The 17,140-nt window shown below is 44.6% G+C and overlaps 2 protein-coding genes across 7 annotated transcripts in view; one reads left to right on the plus strand and one right to left on the minus strand.

The window, feature by feature from the left end:
* The window catches only part of SLC26A8 (solute carrier family 26 member 8), an 81,467-nt gene extending 72,358 nt beyond the window's left edge, over positions 1–9,109 (minus strand). Inside the window, exons 1-2 of one of the 3 annotated variants that reach the window (XM_025382646.1) lie at positions 8,763–9,109; positions 3,336–3,525 (exon numbers count right to left, since the gene is read on the minus strand). In XM_025382646.1, coding sequence (XP_025238431.1) covers positions 3,336–3,523 — 188 coding nt within the window. In that variant the 5' untranslated portion in view covers positions 3,524–3,525; positions 8,763–9,109. Of the gene's footprint in view, positions 1–3,335; positions 3,526–8,563 lie in introns of all 3 variants that reach the window. The other 2 variants (XM_025382647.1, XM_025382648.1) reach the window with 2 other exon arrangements.
* A 2,817-nt stretch (positions 9,110–11,926) lies between these two features.
* Positions 11,927–17,140, plus strand: part of MAPK14 (mitogen-activated protein kinase 14) — an 85,746-nt gene continuing 80,532 nt past the window's right edge. For 3 of the 4 annotated variants that reach the window (XM_025382408.1, XM_025382410.1, XM_025382409.1), the window contains exon 1: positions 11,927–12,558. In XM_025382408.1, the coding sequence (XP_025238193.1) occupies positions 12,443–12,558 (116 nt within the window). In that variant the 5' untranslated portion in view covers positions 11,927–12,442. The remainder of the gene's footprint in view (positions 12,559–17,140) is intronic. The other variant, XM_025382411.1, reaches the window with a different exon arrangement.

Here is a 17,140-nt window from a genome sequence, read left to right on the forward strand (position 1 = left end):
GACTTTGTCACCAGTAGAAATCACAAACATTTCTATATACATTACAATTGCTAAGGAGATTTGAAATATTAGTTACATTCATCACTACTTTGAAATTATGGTAGTTATTAGACCTATATTGCCGGGCGCGGTGGCTCAAGCCTGTAATCCCAGCACTTTGGGAGGCCGAGACGGGTGGATCACGAGGTCAGGAGATCGAGACCATCCTGGCTAACACGGTGAAACCCCGTCTCTACTAAAAAATACAAAAAATTAGCCGGGCGAGGTGGCAGGCGCCTGTAGTCCCAGCTACTCGGGAGGCTGAGGCAGGAGAATGGCGTAAACCTGGGAGGCAGAGCTTGCAGTGAGCTGAGATCCGGCCACTGCACTCCAGCCTGGGCGACAGAGCGAGACTCTGTCTCAAAAAAAAAAAAAAAAAAAAAAAAAAAGACCTATATTATTAAATAACAGAATTTTGGTATTTTTGATATTTAGATAACTGTATTTCAATGTAACTGGTTTTCCTTATAATCCTGCTTATTTTATGCACTAAAAAATTATTTGGCCAAGACCATTTACTAGGTGAAGACAATCTCTTTAACAAATTGTCCTGGGAAAATGGAATATCTATATGTAAAAGAATAAAGCTGGACCTTTACCTTACACTATATACAAACATTACTTCAAAAAGGACCAAAGACCTAAATTTAAAAGCTAAAACTATAAAATTCACAGAAGGAAACATAGATGAAAATATGCACCATCTTGGCCCAGAGCAGTGGCTCACGCCTGTAATCCCAGCACTTTGGGAGGCCGAGGCAGGCAGATCATGTGAGGTCAGGAGTTCGAGACCAGCCTGGCCAATTTGATGAAATCCCATCTCTACTAAAAATACAAAAATTAGCCGGGCATGGTGGCGTGCACCTGTAGTCCCAGATACTCGGGAGGTGAGGCAGGAGAATTGCTTGAACTTGGGAGGTGGAGGTTGCAGTGAGTGGAGATTGCGCCACTGCAAAAAAAAAAAAAAAAAAAAAAAAAAAGAAAAAGAAAAGAAAAGAAACAAAGAAAAGAAAATATGCATGATCTTGAATGATCTTGAATTTGATAATAGTTTCTTAAATATGGCACAAGAAGTCCAGGCAACAAAAGAAAATACAGAAAAATTGGATTTCATCAAAATTAAAAACGTTTCTACATCAGACAGGTGTGGTAGTTCACACCTGTAATCCCAGCACATTGGGAGGCTAAAGCGGGCAGATCACCTGAGGTCAGGAGTTTAAAACCAGCCTGGCCAACTTGGGGAAACCCCATCTCTATTAAAAATACAAAAATTACCTGGGCGTGGTGGCATGTGCCTGTAGTCCCCACTACTCGGGAGGCTGAGGCAGGAGAATTGCTCAAACCCGGGAGGCACAGGTTTCAGTGAGCGGAGACTGTGCCATTGCACTCCAGCCTGGGCAACAAGAGTGAAACACTGTCTCAACAAAACAAAACAAAACACCAAAAAACTTTTCTACATCAAAGGACACTATCAACAGAGTGAAACCTACAGAATGGGAGAAAATATTTACAAATTATGTAAGATTTACAAACATATATCTGATAGAAGTTTAATATCCAGAATATATGAAGAACTCCTATAACTCAACAACAAAAAGACAACCTAATTTTACAAAGGACAAAGGAAATGAATAGACATTTCTCCAAAGAAGGTAAATAATTCACCAATAAACACACCAAAAGATACTCATCATCTTTAGTCATCAGGAAAATGCAAAACAAAAGCAAAAACAGAAAACCACGATGAGATATCATTTCATACCTAATAAGTTGGCTATAATTAAAAAAATGGAAAATAACAAATGTTGGAGAGGACATGGAGAAATTGTACGTTGCCAATGAAAATGTAAAGTGGTGCAGCTACTGTGGAAAACAGTTTGGCCGTTCCTTAAAAAGTTAAATTTACCACAGATTTATGATGTGATTCAACAATTCTAGTCCTAGTTATATCCCTAAACAGATTCAAACAGATCTTCTGTGCCAATGTTCATGGCAGCATTATTTACAGTAGCCTAACGGTGGTAGAAACAACTCAGATGCCCATTAATGAATGGATAAACAAAATGTGGTATATAAATACAAGAGAATATTATTCAGCCATAAAATGAAATGAACTTCTAATACGTGCTACAATAGGGATGAACCTTGAAAACATTACGCTAAGTGAAAGAAGTCAGACACAAAAAGACAAACATATTGTATGATTCTACTTAAATGAAATAGCTAGAATAGGCAAATTTGTAGAGACAGAAAGCAGAAGAGAGGTTACTTGGGCTGAGGGGAGGGGAAATGGGGAATTATTGCTTAACAGAATTTCTGTTTGAGGTGATGAAAAAGTTTTGGAAATAGATAGCGGTGGTGGTTGCACAACATTGCTAATGTCAATCATGCCACTGAATTGTATATTTAAAAATGGTTAAAATAGCCAATTTTATGTGAGACGTATTTCATTGCAATAAAAAACATTTTAAAAATTATTCTGAAAGAGGTTGATTAACTTTATCAGACTGCTAGGAGGTTCAAAGCACAAAAACAGGCTAAGAGCCCCTGTACTGCAGGACCTAGCCAGTCACAGTGGGTATCAGAGGTGGTGGTGGTAGACTCTACCTTGATGACCATGAGTACCACCATGTGGGCACTGCTGGATATGAGACTAGAAGAATCTCATTCCCCTACCATTCATCAGTCCACCATGGCTATCTTATTTATTTATTTATTTTGAGACGGAGTCTTGCTCTGTTGCCCAGGCTGGAGTGCAGTGGCACAATCTCGGCTCACTGCAACCTCCGCCTCCCAGGTTCAAGCAATTCTCATGCCTCAGCCTCTTGAGCAGCTGGAATTACAGGCACGTGCCACCACACCCAGCTAATTTTTGTTTTTTTTAGTAGAGACGGGGTTTCACCATGTTGCCCAGGTTGGTCTAAACTCCTGGACTCAAGTGATCTGCCTGCCTTGGCCTCCTGAAGTGCTGGGATTACAGGTGTGAGCCACTGTGTCTTGCTGGCTATCTTATTTTTGGTCAGGAGTCTGGTAGTCGTGGTTGATTGAACAATGGAATTATGAAATATCCTCCTTAGATACTGTAGGGACACCCAAGATCTTTATGCCCAGGAAGTTTACAATCAAAAAGGTACTACAAGACAAACCACAAAAATGACTGAAGAAAAATTACACAATCAACTACAGGATTCTGATTACAGGAACTCAAACAAGAAAGAGAAGTGGACACCAAAGGAGTCAGGTTAGGTTTCAGTCCTGCCCCGCTCGGTGGCGGCTGAATGATCGGACACACGCACCGGCACTGGACGCGGTGTGTGAAGGTGGTGATGTTGATGTTCATGTTCCCGGATGAGGAGGCCTTCCTTTTGTGTTCCTGTTGAAAGGTCTCCTCATTGTATACTTCACGTTTAACATCATATGGGAATGAGCTTTGCCTGGACTTAGAGCTGAAGCCAGAGATGGCGCTCCTCTCTAGTTGTGCCATTCCTGGATGAGTGGGAAGAGATCAAATAAAAAAGCATTTTCAGTAATCCAGATCCTCAGCGTATTTTTGAGGAAATAAAATTCCTATATAATAATGTTTTACACTTTCATAGCATCTTTCAGTTGTACAAAACTCTTTCTCAATGTTGTATAATTTTATGTGTATTCTTTTCATTTTTCAAATGGAGACAACAAAACCCAGAAGTTTAAACAGTCTTTGCTATTTGATACTTATTAGAGCCAGGACTAGAACCCAGGTGTCCTGGTGGGAGGCCTAGTTTTCTTTATATTCAATTGCGTTGATATGTTGTAGGAAAATGATCAAGAGATAGACAGTATTAATCAACAATTTTCACTGAAAATGCTCACTATCCAGCATATATGAAGAAGTCCATATGAAGGGTTAAGTGCTCAATACAAGTCTTCTAACTCCTTCTCTAAAATAGCAGCCATCATTACCCCTTTACCTTTTACTTTTCTTCACAGCACTTGCCAGCACCTGATTCATTATTTGTCTGTTTGTCCACTGTCTGTTTCCCCCACAAAATGTAAGGCCAGGGGCTGGGCGCAGTGGTTCACATCTGTAATCCCAGCACTTTGGGAGGCCGAGATGGGTGGATCACGAGGTCAGGAGATTGAGACCATCCTGGCTAACAAGGTGAAACCCCATCTCTACTAAAAATACAAAAAATTATCTGGGCATGGTGGTGGGCGCCTGTAGTCCCAGCTACTCAGGAGGCTGAGGCAGGAGAATGGCGTGAACCAGGGAGGCGGAGCTTGCAGTGAGCTGAGATCCGGCCACTGCACTCCAGCCTGGGCAACAGAGCCAGATTCCGTCTCAAAAAAAAAAAGTAAGACCAGGAGGCAGGACTGTGACTATCCACAGCAGCAGCCCCAGGACCCAAAATAATGGTTTTCACTTAGCAACTTAGCAGGCCCTTAACAAATATTTCTTGAATGACTGCCAAGTATACAGTTAGTGGCCTCACGGTGTAGCAGAAAAAGCTACAGAAGTTTGAGACTAGACTGGGCAACATGGTGAAACTCTGTCTCTACTAAAAATAGAAACAAAATTAGCTGGGCATGATGGCATGGGCATGTAGTACTAGCTGCTCAGGAGGCTGAGGTGGGAGGATCACCTGAGCCCAGCAGGTGGAGGTTGCAGTGAGCCAGAATCGCACCACTGTACTCCAGCCTGGGTGTCAGAGCAAGACCCTGTCTCAAAAAGAAAAAAAAAAAAAAATTCGGCCGGGTGCGGTGGCTCACACCTGTGATCCTAGCACTTTGGGAGGCCAAGGCAGGTGGATCATGAGGTCAGCAGATTGAGACCATCCTGGCTAACATGGCGAAACCCCATCTCTACTAAAAATACAAAAAAAAAAAAAAAAAATTAATCGCGCATGGTGGCGGGTGCCTGTAGTCCCTGCTACTCGGGAGGCTGAGGCAGGAGAATGACATGAACCCGGGAGGTGGAGCTTGCGGTTAGCCAAGATCACACCACTGCACTCCAGCCTGGGCGACAGAGCAAGACTCTATCTCAAAAAAAAAAACAAAAAAACAAAAAGAAAAAGAAAATATATCTATATTATCCTGCTTTTTAAAAAGATTGAAAAGATAGAGTAAATGAGGATGGATAGGGATCCATCTCTGGGAGAAAGTATAACCATTCTTAATAATCTATGTTTTTGAACAATAAGAAAAACATAAACTCTAAAATTCTTCCACATAAATGTAGAAAAGCATATGTATAAACCACATACCTATAAAATATATTGGTAAACCCTCAAATTATATAGATTACGCAATTATATAGATGATGGGTGATGCCACACATAAGTTTAATGTGTCAGCAACTTTGTTTTCCTTCAGAACAATCATCATCATCGTCATCATCACCAACATTTATTGGGCATTTATCCTATGCCATGCATTGCACTAGATTTTTTCACAAGTTATGTCATTAAATTTCCACAATAATACCAGTACTACTATTTCTTTCATTTTACAGGTGTAAAACTAAGATTTTAGAAAACGTCAGTAATTGGGCCATAGTTATATATTGTATTTTTACCCTCAAAGCATTGCGTAGAAGTAGTATGCTGTATAACAACCATGAACTAAAGATCACAAATTCACTAAACCATTGAGGTGACTGGGGAATACATAAGAGGATGGGAGAGGTATTTTACAATATGTCACTTAAGATAATTAGTGCTTCATGTCTCTCAGAAAAAGAAAAAAAATGTAAGGAATTCCGCCCCCCACCCCGCCTTTCTTTCCCCACACATAGGAATACAGACCCAATCTTCCTTACTTTCCCCATATAATTGTCCAGTGTACTTCCATGAGTAGTCTCTTTGTTCCCAGTAACCTAAACAAGCCTAATTAGTCTGCTAATGACAAAACTGATATCCTGGGTCACATCGAGAGTCTAGAACCCAACATTTTGTTCTGAAAGTGAAATTAAAGCAGGATTGGTATAAAATAGGCAAAATATGACCGTCAAGGAGTGGTGGGAACGGTGGGGCTGGCAAAGGCAGCAGAAGCTGCTTAGCTCCAGCCATTCTTGCCATTGGTCAATGTGGGGCCCGGAATAGCTTAGATCTGATCTTTTCCAGGAGAAGCCATAATGCCAGATTTTTATGTGGAATCTTCTGACTTTTAAATGTTGTCAATTACTTTACATATGTTTACATATACATCTACATATGTATGTATATGTATATTTTTTATTTTTTATTTTTTTGGAGATGGAGTCCAGCTCTGTCACCAAGGCTGGAGTGCAGTGGTGCAATCTTAGCTCACTGCAACCTCCACCTCCCAGGTTCAAGCAATTCTCCTGCCTCAGCCTCCCAAGTAGCTGGGATTACAGGCGTGCGTCACCACACCCGGCTAATTTTTGTATATTTGGTAGAGACGGGGTTTCGCCATGTTGGCCAGTATGGTCCTGAACTCCCTATCTTAGGTGATCCTCCCGCCTTGGCCTCCCAAAGTGCTGGGTTTACAGGCGTGAGCCACCGCGCCAGGCCTATTTAAAGTCTTTCAGCAGAAGTAGTAATACGCACAGAGATGCGCTTTGGGAAGATGAAATGTGCCAGTGTTGTGTTCTAGAGCTGAGCTGTCCAGTATGGTAGCCACTGGTGACATGTGCCTATTTAAACTTAAAATAAAAAATTCAGATCCTCAATTATACTAGCTAGATTTCAAGGGCTCAACAGCCATATGGCTAGTGGTTACCTTACTAAACAGTGCAGATATAAAACATTTCCATCATCACAAAAAGTTGTTGGACAGTGGAGATAGGAGAGACTGAGGCAAAACAGCCAATTGGAGACCATTAATATTATGATAATCTAGGAGAGGTTATCAAGTCATAAACTCCTACAACCACAGTGAGGATGGCCAGGAGGAGCAGGTGGAAAGTTGTCTTTAAGGAACTCCAACAAATGTCTGGCTAACAGCAGCAAGGGTAAACACATGGTTTCCTTATTATTGTTTTTTAAGTAATTTTCTTTGGAATTTCTCCAGCTCCATTATGTCTTTCTTGATTGATTTCATGTACTAGCAGGACCCTTCCCAAGAAGATGCAATGACCAGAAACTCCTACTGTTGAGTAGGCCCCACTTAGCAAGACCTACTGAATCAGAAACTCTGGGGCCATCAGTCTGTTTTAAGAAGCTGTCCAGACTGCAGGGCCCCCAGAGTTTCTGATTCGGTAGGTCTTGCTAGGTAGAAAAAAAAGCAAAGAAGCTGTCCAGGTGATTCTGATAAAAATTAAAGTATGAGTACCACTATAAATATAGTGGATTATCTTTCATGAGCCTTTCAGTGCTAAGTTTGGGGGCCCTGTTAAAATACAAGCACTTTTGGCCTAGCTCTTTCACCCTCCATAGTACCCTTATCTATCCATCCATCCATTCATCCATCCATCCATCCATCCATTTATCTAATTATTTACATTATCTGTGTTCAGAGTGTTTTAAAAGTAAAAAATAGGCCAGGCATGGCTCACTGGCTCATGCCTGTAATCCCAGTACTTTGGAAGGCCGAGGCGGTTGGATCAACTGAGGTCAGAAGTTTGAGACCAGCCTGGCCAACATGGCGAAACCCCCTCTCTACTAAAAATACAAAAATTAGCTGGGTGTGGTGGTGTGCCTGTAGTCCTGGCCACTCAGGAGGCTGAGGCAGAGAATTGCTTGAACCCGGGAGGCAGAGGTTGCAGTGAGCCAAGATGGAACCACTGCATTCCAGCCTGGGAGACAGAGCAAGACTCTGTCTCAAAAAAAAAAAAAGTCAGGAATAAAAAGTTTAAATACAATCCAATTTTATGGCTATTGACCCAAATGATATGAAATCTTGAAAGCTAGTTTAGTTCCAGGAATATCTTCCCCCTGAACTTTCTTATGTTTTCTATAATCATGTAAAGGCTAAATTCACTTCCAAAATTTCAAAATAAGCATTTGTAATTCCATCAGAAACAACCCTAAGCGTGTTACTACCTAGGTTTTTATGGAGAATGTATTGGGAATACAGAAAAAGTATAAGCAAAGAGCCTGGCCTTTAGATCCTTTAGTCACTTTGAATAGCGGCTAGGGATGACTAATAAGATGACAGTCCTTAAGTGGATGACCACTGGACACATAGGACAACCACCTTCCGTGCAATGTGGAGACTGTAACACGGTGTGTTGGAGAGATGCTCATTATTGGGGTGGGGGTGCTGGAGAAGGCTTCACAGGGGCCCCTGACACATCAATAGCATTTGACATGAAAAGAAAGGGGCAAGGAGGTGGGGGTGGGGATTCAGTCACAGGGAATAAAATGAACAAAAGCAGTGAGGTCTGAAAGGAGGAGGAACGGCCGGCCGGGAAGTCAGGCCTCGGGAGGAAATGGATGGGATAGGCGGTGGGGTGCAGGTAGCACATCAGTTCTGGGGCTTTTGACAATATAGACAGGAGAATTTGAAAGGATGCAGCTTGCAAAACGCACACACTGTCTCTTGTCATTGCCATCCACACGGCCTTTGAAAGTAGAGACAATACCTGAGAGATAAGCTCCCAGGGACGACTGTCATTCATTCATTCCACAGATACTGACTGAGCGCCTGCGGCGTGCCTGGCTCTGCGGCATACCTGGGTACCTGCCGGTGACAGACGCAGCCCCCGCGATGGGACCCGCTGTGGCCTCGCCGCTCACCCCCTGCAGCCCCCGGCGCCCGGGCGTCTCCCGGCAGCGGCTCACCTGGCTCCTTGGCGGGGGCGGGAGTGCGAGCGCTGGGATCCCACACGGCTCCCGCCTGGCTGGCGGCGCTGCGGACGCTGATACCGGCGGTTCCCTAGCCGTTGTGGCCTAGCCCGCGGACGTTCCGGGCGGGCAGAAGATGAGAGTGGGGGAGGGGACGAGGAAGGGGAGCATGAACAGCTGGGCTAGGGAGCCGGGAAAGGGGTACCTAGGTCGCCCTCCTCATACCTGAGTCGTGGGAGCCCCTTGGTACTTGGTAAACCTGGGTACCGAAGCTCCTACTCTCTCTGAGGTTTTACTATTCTTGATCGAGGGCCAATTTGGTGCCAGTCCTCGTGCCCTGAACATACAGCAATGCACATGTGTACTGCACAGACGGTAATTCACTATCGTCTCCGGAAGACTTAGCCTTCCTCAGGTCAGAAGCGGTAAAAGGAAATGGAGGCTAGGAGGGTTACCCAGGTCTCCAACCATAGGCTTTCTGCCCCACAGGCCTGGCTCTCCCCACTGGATGACACCTTCCTGCCCAGATCGTCGGCTCTGGATGCAGACATGCCGTCTGCACTCACTCCCTTTACCCTCCTCCCACCCTATCCCTGTCCCTATCACTGTCTCTCACTCCACCTTGTATTCCTGCTTGGCCCAGTTACAGTTTTACACTTGTTTGTTTGATGACTGTGTTGATGTCTACCTTATTATACACTTTGTGTATTCCTTTTTGTAAATAATCTTAGCCCTATGAGGGCAGGGATTTTTATCCCTTTCATTAACTGTTTTATTATGAGTGCCTACAACATTGTGGTGGACATAGGAAGTGTTCAATGAATTTGTGTTGAATGATTGCCTTCCCATTGACTGTAAGCTCCAGGCAGACAGCAACTGTAGTTTTTAATCACTTTTTAACTACAAGTGCTTGGCACCTAGTAGGCATTTAATACACATTGGTTGAATGAGTGTATGAATATACTGCTTACTTTATCTTTACCCTTCCATTCACCCTCACCTCATTATCCCAATTTGTAGGATAAAAATGTGCATTTCTGAGGATTCCTACTTCCAAGCTTCCTCCTCACCCCTTGTAACCATTCCCTCATTCCCTCGATCCCCCCAACCCCATCCCTCATTTCTTCACAACCATGTTTTTGCTCTTACTTCCCCTTCACCCTCCATTACTTCTTAGAAAGCTTCCTAGCCTCCCTAGTTTGGAACATTCTCAAGCATCATGTTTTTGTAGATAAGAGAATTCCAGCTAAGCTACATTGGATCCAAAACAGCTTTCCATGAATCACCCATGACTCTGTTTTTTGGTTTTATATTGCTTTCCTTGAGGAGGACTGATAATCCTGTACCACTTCTTAAATTGAAATCATGGTCATTGTTCACAATTTTTTCAACAAATACTTATGGGACATGTTTTATGTTATAGACATTGTGCTAGATATTGGGACAAGATAGGCAAAGTCTGAGCCCTCCAAGGTGTGTATGACAGAAAATAGAATAATCACAGGAAATGTTGAGAAATGTCCTGGCTTGGACCTAGTTATTTCTAATACAAGAAACTAAGACAATGATGCAGGATCTGATTCTTCTGCTCATTGTAACAAGCTTTAGCATAGGTGTAGGTTGATAATGGATGTAGGCATGGGGTTATAATGCCTTGCCCATTCACATTTATCTTGTTTAGTTTTTACAAATGACTCTGTTAGTCGGGAATGCAGGGCAGGAATTCTCTCGTAGAAGCTGGAACTAAGGTTCAGGAAAGGTCAGTTGACTTGCCTAAATTCGATGAGACTTCTGCCCTCTTCTCCTTACTCGAAAGGCGTGAGTTGAATGCTTAAAATCCTCTTCACTGATGGCTCTTCAGGATAGGAGTCAGTTTCAAATCTTCAGTGTAATGGTTTTTTAAATGCTTCTCAAAGGGAGATATCAGACTTTCCTGAATCAGAATTACCTAAGATGTATTATAAAAATACATGCTCTTGATGCCTTCCTCTGACCTACCCAATTAGACTCCCTGTGAGTCCTGGGAACTTGCATCTTAAACTCCCAGGGTGATTTTTCTGCATGTAAGTTTAAGAACTATTAGGAGAGTTTGAATGGAAAGCCTCAGCCTTTTTTTTTTTTCTTTTTCTTTTTTTTTTTTTTTGAGACGGAGTCTCCTTCTGAGGCCAGGCTGGAGTGCAGTGGCGCGATTTTAGCTCACTGCAACCTCCGCCTCCCGGATTCAAGCAATTCTCCTGCCTCAGTCTCCCGAGAAGCTGGAACTACAGGCTCAAGCCACCATGCCCAGCTAATTTTTGTATTTTTTAGTAGAGACGGGGTTTCACCATGTTGGCCAGGATGGTCTCTATCTCTTGACCTCGTGATCCGACCGCCTCGGCCTCCCAAAGTGCTGGGATAACAGGCGTGAGCCACCGCGCCCAGCCCCTGGAAAGCCTCAGCTTTGATGCAGGGTTAACATTTGCCTTTGGGACATATTTCGTCAGCATCTCGAAGAGTAACCCACATGTAGAGTAACCCATATGTCCTTGAGCAGATGGGAATGCAACAGCCTTCTGGCCAGAACCTGTCTCTCACTTTTTTTTTTTTTTTTTTTTAATTTGAGACGGAGTTTCGCTCCTGTTTCCCAGGCTGGAGTGCAATGGCGCGATCTCGGCTCACCACAACCTCCGCCTCCCGGGTTCAAGCGATTCTCCTGCCTCTGCCTCCCGAGTAGCTGGGACTCCAGGTGCGCGCCACCACGCCCAGCTAATTTTGCATTTTTAGTAGAGACGGGGGTTTCTCCATTTTGGTCAGGCTGGTCTCGAACTCCCGACCTCAGGTGATCCGCCCGCTTCGGCCTCCCAAAGTGCTGGGATTACGGGCGTGAGCCACCGCGCCCTGCCACCTGTCTCTTTTTCATGCAAGTGTTTTTTGGAATTTGGGGGTTCAGCTGAGCAGGTGCTCCGCTGCTGGTAACTACTCGCAGTTAAAGATCTTTTGACTCTTTCCCCGACACGCTATTTGTCACTGTCGTTTTCCACCACAGAGCCAGGTATTTGCCCTGCCGGCCACGGTGGGGCGCGCGCGGCGTGTGCTGCCCGCTTATCTCTTCCTTCCCTGGTCCGCCTTCGCGCCCTTAAGGAGACAGTCCCTGGGAGTTTCTGCCTTTGGGCTCCAGTTGTTGCTCTCTTCTCGCGAGAACTGCTCCTCCCATCCTCTCCTCTCACGAAGCCCCGCCCGCGAAGAGGTTCCATATTGGGTAAAATCTCGGCTCTCGGAGAGTCCCGGGAGCAGTTCTCGCGAGAGTACTGCGGGAGGCTCCTGTTTGCTGGCTGTGGAACCGCGACCACTGGAGCCTCAGCGGGCGCAGCAGCTGGATCCGGAGTACTGCGACGCAGCTCGGAGTCGGCCTTGTAGGGACGAAGGTGCAGGGAGATCGCGGCGGGCGCAGCCTTGAGCGCCGGAGCGCGTCCCTGCCCTTAGCGGGGCTTGCCCCAGTCGCAGGGGCGCATCCAGCCGCGGCGGCTGACAGCAGCCGCGCGCGCGGGAGTCTGCGGGGTCGCGGCAGCCGCACCTGCGCGGGCGACCAGCGCAAGGTCCCCGCCCGGCTGGGCGGGCAGCAAGGGCCGGGGAGAGGGTGCGGGTGCAGGCGGGGGCCCCATAGGGCCACCTTCTTGCCCGGCGACTGCCGCTGGAAAATGTCTCAGGAGAGGCCCACGTTCTACCGGCAGGAGCTGAACAAGACAATCTGGGAGGTGCCCGAGCGTTACCAGAACCTGTCTCCAGTGGGCTCCGGCGCCTATGGCTCTGTGTGGTGAGTGTCGCCGGGCCTGGGGCCGCTGTGGGCAGGGTGGCCCCTCGCGCCCGAGAGCCAGGCCTGCACCACTGCTCTGCGTTGCGTCAAGTGGCAGGAATTTTCCTCGGGGGAGGGCATTGCTGCCCCTTCGAGCTCTGCCTGTTCTGCACCTCCTGCACCCCTCGCCCTGCACTCACGCGGGTATTGCGGTCCACCGTGTGCAGCGCTCAAGTCCGCTGCGAGAGGTAGGTGGTGGTGCTGGAGCTCGGTTCTGGCTAGCACCCTGCGCCTTCGCCTCTCGGAAGGTTGCTGCTCGGCGGCAGGCACCGGGGGAAGGGCTGCTTCCTTGGGGGTCTCCCTCCCGACCTGGAGCAGAAGGACCCTCTCCCGCGATGCGCCCACGCTGTGGCGCCGGACCCTGTCCTCTGAGCAGACAAGCTTGGGGAGCTGCTGGGAGAAGCAGAAGGGCAGAGCCCAACCCGAAGACTGCGGTCATCTAAACAAAACTGACCAGGAAGGGAGCTCTCTCCGGGCCTTTTTTTTTTTTTCCCCCAAACCTCTGTCGAAATCCCATCTCGAGAAGTGTTCTTTTTGAAATCGCACTTGAATTAGCAGCGATCCATAGAGCTTAAAATACCGACTTTATCTCGGTGAACACTGTGCCAGCTTGAGTGGTGTGTTTCCGATTCGGTTGAAAGCGTATTTCCTTTCTGTGGAGGGGCGGCGGTGGTAGTGCCTGCAAGAACGCTGCAGCTTGAGAAACTGGCAGTCTCACTGATTAGTCACATACCACTGCTCATTTAAGTATTGTTCGACAAAACAGTTTTTTCATTTGGAGCAAGAAAGATTCAGATCTGTAAGGCGCCCTCAAGATCAAAAAATTATTAACAGTGCTAGGAGGTATTGTAAACATTTTTTGAGATAATTCCTGCGAATACTGTGTTTTAAAAGTCCCTTTCAGAGTTTGCAGGGATTTATCTAGTTATCTGCATTTATGGCCTGAGGTACACGATGGTTTTCGTAAGAATATGGAACCACATAGAAAAGGAAGGGAAGAGATACTTTTTAGCTTTAATTTACACCGTGAGTGTGTTTTAAATTAAGTCGATACCATGTAATTTCCAGACCTGAAATATTTCACTAACTGCTCTCTAATTTTCAAGGCTTTATACCCTGTATTTTAGATTTTCTATAATTTAAAAGCTACGGATCTGAAACTAAATATCAGATTTAACTGTTAGCTTTTTCTGTGTTTTAGTAATTCGTATTGTATGCGTCATTTGAAAAGGGGCCTGTAAAATCGTTTTTTGTTTTGGAACAAATTCCAGGCTTTGGATGTGTTAATCTTTAAATATGATTTCTGTGTTTCCCAAAGTCACATCATGAATTTCCTGTTTGGTAGAATCTTCTGGGTAATTGAGATTGTGCAATTGTGTCCAGTAACAGATCATATTGCAATTTCTAGTTCAAGCTGCTTAAGTTATGTTGCAGATGGCACCGTGCGTGACATCTTTCTCCCATTTTTACAGCATGGCAGTTTACATTTTAAAGGAATTTGCAGGATTTTACATTCAGAGAGTGTGTATGTGTATAGTTGATTTGCAGCATTTTACATTCGATATATACATGTTAATATATGTATATCCATTCAGTATATACATATTATGTATATCTAGTTGATTTGCTAATTTTCAAAGATGTATTTCGATCATTGTTCTTTTAATATTTTATAGGTCATTAATATACTTCCATTTTTTCATTCTTGAATTGACACATTCATTTCTGTAGTATCACGTTTTTGTTTTCAATGCTATTTAAATTTTAATGGAGTGATAACAGCAGAATAACTCAAGTATAGAGGGTTTGGGTGAACTCCAGTTGAATTCCTCGCAAAGGTTCAGTACTGTTGGTGACTAGCTCTGCACTGGAACAGGAGATCCAGATTTACAGTGAAGTACCATTAAAATTAACTCCACATTTCTTTAGTGGTATATTTTTCTGTGGTATAAAAGCCAGCAGAGGCCGGGCGCGGTGGCTCAAGCCTGTAATCCCAGCACTTTGGGAGGCTGAGACGGGCGGATCACGAGGTCAGGAGATTGAGACCGTCCTGGTTAACACGGTGAAACCCCGTCTCTACTAAAAAATACGAAAAAGTAGCCGGGCGAGGTGGCGGGCGCCTGTAGTCCCAGCTAACCGGGAGGCTGAGGCAGGAGAATGGCGTAAACCCGGGAGGCGGAGCTTGCAGCGAGCCGAGATGGCGCCACTGCACTCCAGCCTGGGCGCAGAGCGAGACTCTGTCTCAAAATAAAAAAAAAGCCAGCAGTATCTGACACTTAAAAGTACTTTTATTGAACAGATTTTTAAAAATAGGTAATATATTGACATTGTATAAAATTTGAAAGTTTTAAAAAGGTATTCAGTGGGCCGGGCGCGGTGGCTCAAGCCTGTAATCCCAGTAGTTTGGGAGGCCGAGGCGAGTGGATCAGGAGATCTGGAGATCGAGACCATCCTGGCTAATACAGTGAAACCCCATCTCTACTAAAAATACAAAAAATTAGCCTGGTGTGGTGGCAGGCGCCTGTAGTCCCAGCTACTCGGGAGGCTGAGGCAGGAGAATGATGTGAACCCGGAAGGCGGAGGTTGCAGTGAGCCGAGATCGCGGCACTGCACTCCAGCCTGGGCGACAGAGCGAGACTCTGTCTCAAAAAAAAAAAGGTATTCAGTGTAAAGTCTCGTTTTTTGTTCTCCAGCCACTCTACTGTCTTTGTCAAAGACAAGCACTGTTAAGTGTCTTGTGTCTTTCCAGGGGGGCAGAGTTTTTTTATTTGCTTGTTTGTTTAGTAGTCTTTCTACTAAAGGGATTTAAGATGTAACCTACAGCATATTGGTGAAGGAAAATACAACTGAAACTGAGATTATTTGACAGTTAACAATAAACAATTATAACTAATATTGGAATGAAAATACCAGAATTTAGATTTACAATTAAGTGTTATCTTATTCAGAGTTTCGGTGTAGTTATTTGAAGTTGTTCTTTTCTTTGAGATGAAGTCTCACTCTGTTGCCCAGGCTTGAGTGCAGTGGTGCCATCTCGGCTCACTGCAACTTCCACCTCCTGGGTTCAAGCGATTCTCCTGCCTCAGCCTCCCGAGTAGCTGGGACTACAGGTGCCCTCCACCATTCCCAGCTAATTTTTGTATTTTTAGTAGAGACGGGGTTCTCCATGTTGGCCAGGCTGGTCTCAGACTCCTGACCTTGAGTGATCTGCCCTCCTTGGCCTCCCAAAGTGCTGGGATTACAGGCCTGAGCCACTGTGCCCGGCCTGAAGTTGTTCTTTCAATGAGTACCTTTTTATGTGTGGCAGAAAACATTTTTTGGAACTTCTTTTAGAATCCACTTTGGAGCCTATGATACTCTTCTTCTTTTTTTTTTTTATTTTGAGACAGAGTCTTACTCTGTTGCCCAGGTTGGAGTGCAATGGCACCATCTCTGTTCACTGTAACCTCCACCTCCTGGATTCAAGCGCTTCTCCTGCCTCAGGCTCCCAAGTAGCTGGAATTACAAGTGTGCAACACCATGCCCGGCTGATTTTTGTATTTTTTAATACAGACAGGGTTTCACCACGTTGGCCAGGCTGGTCTCTAACTCCTTACTTCAGGTGATCTGCTCACCTTGGCCTCCCAAAGTGCTGAGATTACAGGGGTGAGCCACTGTGTCTGGCCATCCATCTTCATTTTTTTGAGAGCAGATTTGATTTTAGGGAATAACAGTCCATTTGAATCCAAATAATTTAGGGAATTTGGACTCAAAGATTAGGCAATCAGGTTGGTGATACTACTGTTTTAGGTCAGATAGGAGTTACAACTATAAAGTAATGACACAGCATTTTTTGTGTGACTTCTTGAACTGGACGTGAAGTCTGCTTCCAAAAATATCTCAGAATTTTATTTTATTAATATTTATTTATTTTGTAGAGATAGGGTCTTACTGTGTTGCCCAGGCTGGTCTCAAACTCCTGGCCTCAAGCATTTCTCCCACGTTGGCCTCCCAAAGTGCTGGGATTATAGGGATGAGCCACCACACCCAGTCCCTGAATTTTATTTTCAAGAATGAAAATAAATGAATAGAATATTTCAATGAATAAAATTCATTCATTGAAATATTTGTCAGTTTCCTAATTATTGCTCTGAAGTGCGGTATACTTTGATGTGTAACATTTATAAATTATTTTAAGCCTATATTATTTTAATTTATACTAAGTATAGTAAAGAAAACAAGTAGCAGCCTGTGTGATAACCAACTATGAATCAAAATAAGGTTTTACATATATGCCTTTCCTTTAAAGGGTAAAGGGAACTAGACTAGGTCTTGCAGTTTTAAGGAACTTTATGCATTGTCTGTGAGGGGAAATGAAGCAAAATTGTTTAAGAATACATTGTTGCAAAGCATTGATTTTGGGGTTTTGGGACAGAAGGGGAGAATCTTTGTGGTGAGTTTAAGGAAATACAAACAGGAACTTAAAAGTGCCTTTCCTCTGGGGTACTGTTTTTCCAGGCCCTTGCTGTTGATTAGAGGAGGTGGGGCACTGGTAACCATAAAA

The sequence above is a fragment of the Theropithecus gelada genome, chromosome 4 (assembly GCF_003255815.1).
Source record: "Theropithecus gelada isolate Dixy chromosome 4, Tgel_1.0, whole genome shotgun sequence".
In the NCBI taxonomy this organism is placed as follows: domain Eukaryota; kingdom Metazoa; phylum Chordata; class Mammalia; order Primates; family Cercopithecidae; genus Theropithecus; species Theropithecus gelada.